General features: G+C 37.0%; 1 protein-coding gene across 1 annotated transcript; it reads right to left on the reverse strand.

The window, feature by feature from the left end:
• Positions 1-3,414: 3,414 nt before the first annotated feature.
• LOC125417093 (olfactory receptor 5P80) lies at positions 3,415-4,350 on the reverse strand. Its single transcript, XM_087907665.1, has one exon. It carries the CDS (start codon positions 4,345-4,347, stop codon positions 3,415-3,417), a length of 933 nt encoding a protein of 310 aa, XP_087763791.1. The 5' UTR covers positions 4,348-4,350.
• Positions 4,351-5,898: the final 1,548 nt, after the last annotated feature.

Consider the following 5,898-nt stretch of genomic DNA (forward strand, 5'->3'; position numbering starts at 1 on the left):
GAAGATGCTAAATCTAAAAATTCCTGACATAAAACATTTGGGAAATCTGAAATACTATGAAAAGACCAAACCTAAGAATAATAGGAATAGAAGAAGGAGAAGAATTCCATCTCCAAGGCCCAGTAAATATTTTTAACAAAATAAGAGAAAAAAAATTTTCTAACCTAAAGGAGGTCATGACTATAAAGGTACATGAAGATTGCAGAATACCAAATAGATTGGACAGAAAAGAAAGTCCCCCTTGCCACATAATGATCAAAACACCAAACATACAGAGCAAAGTAAATATTAAAAACTACAAGAGAAAAAGGCCAAGTAACATGTAAATGCAGACCTATTAGAATTACACCCGACTTCTCAATAGAATCTCTTAGAGCCAGAAGGGCCAGGACAGACATTATACCGATACTAATAGACCAGATACCAACCTAGACCACTAAACCCACTAAAATTATTAATTACCATGGATGGAGAAAACAAGATGCTCTAAGAAAAAGTTAATTTAAAATACATATATCCACAAATCCAGTCCCACAGAATGTATTAGGAGGAAAGTCCCAACTCACAGAGGTTAACTATACCCATGTACACACAGGCAATAAATATCTCACACCAGCAAAACCCAAAGAACACACACACACACATACATACCCTCCCACACACACCCACCCACACACACCCACACTATACCACCACCTCAACAAAATAACATGAATTAACAATTATCGGTCATTGATGTCTCTCAATATCAATGAACCCAATTCTCCAATAAAAAGGGACAAACTAACAGAATGGATGAGAAAATAAGATCCATGCTTCTGCTGCATACAAGAAACACACTTCAACATCAAAGATAGACATTCCCTAAGAGTAATAGGTTGAAAAAGAATCCCAAAAAGCAAGTGGTGTTGCTATTATAATATCTAACAAAATAGACTTCAAACCAAAATTAGTCAAAAGGGATAGGGAAGAATACTTCATATTCATTAAAGGAAAGATCAACCAAGATGATAATTTATGCCCCAAATGCAAGGGCATCCACATTTGTAAAAGAAATATTACTAAAACTTAAATCACACATGGACTGTCACACACTAATAGTGGGAGACTTCAATACCCAACTCTCACCACGAATATGTCACTCAGACATAAACCAAACAAAAATAATGGATCTAACAGATATTATGAATTAAATGGGTCTAACAAATATCTACAGAAAGTTTTACCCAAACACAAGGAAATATAACAGCTTCTCAGAAAATCATTGAATATTCTCCAAAATTGACCACATACTTGGTCATAAAGCAAGTCTCAACAGATACAAGAAAATCAAAATAACTGTATCTTATCAGATCGTCACGGACTTTCAACAACAACAGAAACAACAGAAAACCTACAAGCTCATGGAAACTGAACAAATATAAAACTCTATAGTTTTATAGAAGGGAGCCATGTGACTTCTTTGGGTAGCAAGGCCCGAGTTTGGAATGAATAGCTCTCCCTTGGGCAAGACTGTGGAGACCCTGGTCCACCTGGCAAAAACCTGTGGACAGTTCACTGCATAATTCTGGCATTACCCTAGGAGCATGTGTGCTATATGTTCTCATTGCTTTCACCGTGATAGCCATACTGCTGGCTTGAGAGAGCCACAGTAGTGAGTGAAGTTTATTAATACATATTTTTACAATTATTCTAGAAAGAATGATTTTAACCAAAAGAGTATTTGAGAAATATTAATAAATAGGTGATATCAGAAGTTAATGGGAGTGGTCGAGAGACAGGAGATGAAGCAGAATCAGAGAAACCCACAGGTCCCTCATTTCTAACAACTTTGCCAATACCCTAACAATTTAAGGGTGAAGGAAATGAGATCAGGGATACATAGTGCAAACTATTAAGAGTAAGTTTCCAAGTTTTCTTTCCCATAGGATAAATGGAAAAACTTGGTATATCCCCAGTGGAAATAGAGTGGTACAGAATGTGGAATGGATTGATTCAGCTTTAACTGGTGAGTTGATCATGAGAACCCTGATTATGACAGATGTAAATATTAACTATTAGAGACAAAATTGTCTCTTACCCTGCATGACACTGTAGCTGGCTATACTGCCGACTGGGCATACTGTTCTACCTGTAGGTATGCCTAGTTAGAATATTTCCTTTGTGGCATGCAACACTGCTTATGCTTTTAATAGCAGAATATAGACTAAATAGTTAATGGATACTGGTGGAAAAGTTAGGTGATGAAAAGGGAAAGAAGCCAAGAACAAACTGACAATTACTGTAACCATTTTAGAAACTTAGGAAGTAAAAACTGATTGTAAAACTGTTCATGCAAACCACTGAAGCTGTATTAACAAAGACAGCCCAAGGCTATTGATGACCACTTGTTTGAAGATTGAAGAAACTCTGCTGGAAATTATATAGTATCACCATAAAGTCAAATATAGCATCTGTTCTTATCGGACAAAATAAAAAATCTTGTAATTTAAGATTTATTAGGATTAATATGATGTTTACATTTTTATTGAAGACAAAAATTATTTTTAAAGTGTTATACTTTTGATGAAAATGTATTTATACAAAAGACAATTGATATGCAGACACTAACTGGGTAAAGCAAAAAGTTTTTAAATCATTAATTTGAAAATTGGTATGTTTCAGGAAGAAAGTTTCTAACATTGTGACCATATCAGAATTATGTGTAAAATGCTACGAGTTTCCAGTTTCAGAGGCATCAAAGAAATATACTGTTCAAAAGATGTGGCAGAAGTACACAGTATATCCCAAGATTGTAACAATCCAAGAAAACTGAGTCCTTATATCATCATCTCCACAGGAGTGAGATCAGCCCAATTATCCCCATTAGAAAGTCCTTTTGGGGCTGCTTTAGGCCCTGAGTTCAATGGATTGCTAAAAGTGAAGGATCAATAGATAAGGGAGAATTTGAGTGACCTATTGAGTTGGCTGGATAAGATAGCAGAAGAGGAATCCTGCTGATAACACAAGTTTTCTACCACGTACACCTCTGCCTTCAGCAGTTAGATTTTTCTAAAACAGGAGGTCATTTCTTCCAGGTTAAGATCTTAAATGGCAAAAGTATTCTCATTCAAAGGATTCCAGATGATTCTACAATTTCAAATCTAAAGGCTGCACTCAAAGAAAATAGAACTTAAGTGAGAGCATGTCTTTATAGATGCATAAAATGGTAGTCAAGAAAGTATTAAAAAATAAAACTTCTAAATGTTGCCATATTAGTGAATCCACTGTTTTTATGATGAAGTTCTTGATAGTAAGATGATAAGATTTATGTCTAAAATACCATTGATATAATTGCAAATTTCCATAATATATTGTCCATTCATCTGGAAGTTCAGAGCTCATTATACTGTTTAAAATCCCAGATATTTGTAGCTACCAGTGAGTATTAGCCACCAGCTTTTTCATGGCCTCTTTAACATCCTTGTTTCTGAGGCTGTAGATGAGGGGGTTCAACATGGGGATCACCACCGTGTAGAACACAGACACCACCTTGTTCTGGTCTGTGGAGTAGCTGGACTTGGGCATCACATAGATGAAGGTGATGGTCCCATAGAACAGAGTGACTGCAGTGAGGTGGGAGGTGCAGGTGGAGAAGGCCTTCTGGCGGCCCTCGGGGGAGCGCATCTTCAAGATCGAGACAAGGATGTAGACATAAGACAGAGCAATGATAAACACAGTGACCACAATGATGGAGCCTGAAGAAATTGCTGGAATGACTTCAGAAGAAAAGTCATGAGAACAAGAAAGCTTCAGAAGGGGTGAATAATCACAGAAAAAGTGATTAACTTTATTTGGTCCACAGAAGGACAGATTTAATAAGCAACCAGTAAACGTCCAAGCATTCACACATCCACCTACGTAGGAAGCTCCCACTAGGAGGGTGCAGACTGTGGAGGACATCTGTGTGGAGTAGAGCAGCGGTGAGCAGATGGCCACATAGCGGTCATAGGCCATGGCAGCCAGCAGGAAGCACTCAGCTGACCCAAATGTCACCACAGAGCAGAGTTGAGCCACACAACCAGCGACAAGTATAAATGTTTCCTTCATGAGAAATCCCTTTAGCATGATGGGTGTGACTGATGAGGAGTATCCAATGTCTACAAAAGCCAAATGGCTGAGGAAAAGGTACATGGGGGTGTGAAGCTGAGGACTGCCTCTTATTAACACGATGATGCTCACGTTGCCCATTAAGGTGATAGAGTAGATTATTAGAAACACAACAAATAAGATGGCACGGATTGTAGCATCTTCCGTTAGCCCCACGAGAACGAACTCTGTTACAATTGTATAGTTTCCAGGTCCCATCTATGTTAGGAATACTGCCACCCAGACAAAAATGGACAGGTATTAGACTCGAATACAGCATTGCAACCTACTCTTTTCATAGTGACTATATAAAATAAATAACATAAATATAGTTACTATGTATAAATTTCAGGAGAAATATTTTCATGTATTACTTTGTGTAGATACTAATATAGAATATAAACTTATGCATGGACAGTAAAAATTAGTACTTATTTTTTTCTTTGTAACAAATCATTTGTATCTCATGTTGTTAGACACACATGACACAGACACAAACAATGGCCGTCTAAAACTGTTTGCTCAGACACCAGCACATTTTCAGTTTGATTAAAAGTAATTAGTTTGTTTTCACTGTACAAAACCATAAGTTTCTTGGCAGGGTTTTCAAGAATCTCATCTATTTTGACAATCCTTACCTCAGTTCCCCTCTCCATGTCTTCTTCTTCACATTAGTCCTCTTCCTCTGCTAAAGAGTCCACTGTCCATATTCAAGCCATATATGTGTGTATTACTACTTTTTTACACCAGTATATGTGTATTTACTGAGCAGCATCAAGCGTTATTAAGAGTCTACCTTCATATGTCTGAGCTCCATTGTATTGCTTTTCTCGTGCAGGGCAGATGAAACACATTGCACAGAAATGCCCTCAGTGGTTTAGCCACACAAGGCAGGGATAAGGATCTGATTTTGTCACTGACACTTTATGAAACCCTAGATAAATGACATGCACTATACAGCACTCATTGTTGCTTTATTTCGAAACATGGCACCTCATCATTTCCTTAATTTGCATAACATAGTATACATAATAACATGTGTTGATCACAGAAATGAGAAATATGAAACTGATTCACTACTATCTTTTTAAAAGTCTTTATAATTTCTATTATAAAAATGAAGAACAAATATCCCTGGATCAGCAGAAAAGGAAAGTTGTTACCTGTCTGTGTCTGTTCCTCATGAACAAACAACCCTGAACTGTCAGTGTAAAGCAAGGCTGCATTTGATGAGAAATGTTGTCTTATGGGAAATGGCCTCTTGAGTACCTGACTTGCTTGTTAAAATTTCACTGAAACCCCATCAGAATTGCCAAGAATCATGTTCACATAAATGATTGCTATCTACTAGCACTGATCAACTAAGCTTTGTGTGCATCAACTTTTTAGGTGGAAACTTCATGGATTGATAAACATCTGTCTAACAGTATTGGGAATGTCAGGAACAAACAAGGGTACAGTGCAGTGGAAATACTTTTAGCTCAAGATGAAAGCTTTCTAGAAATGAAATTCTTTTTATGCATCTCTAAATGGTATCATCTATTTTTAAATTTAATTTTAAATTTTAACTGGTGAGAAATTCACAGGCAACAGTAGGAGATATCATTGTAACCCTATGTACACATTGCTGTGTTTCTCCACACCTTAGTACAATGTCACAACCGGCATTGTGACAGAGAATTGAGGCACAGTCAAGACAGAAACCATGTCCATCACCTTGAGGATTGTTCATGCTGTCAATTATCACCACGGAAATGTCCTTCTCTTCCC

The sequence above is a fragment of the Myodes glareolus genome, chromosome 7, assembly GCF_982192425.1.
Source record: "Myodes glareolus chromosome 7, mMyoGla1.1, whole genome shotgun sequence".
NCBI classification, from domain to species: domain Eukaryota; kingdom Metazoa; phylum Chordata; class Mammalia; order Rodentia; family Cricetidae; genus Myodes; species Myodes glareolus.

Bases quoted from the DNA above. Each gene is read 5' to 3' on its own strand.
- LOC125417093 (XM_087907665.1), bottom strand. From the start codon at position 4,347: ATGGGACCTGGAAACTATACAATTGTAACAGAGTTCGTTCTCGTGGGG.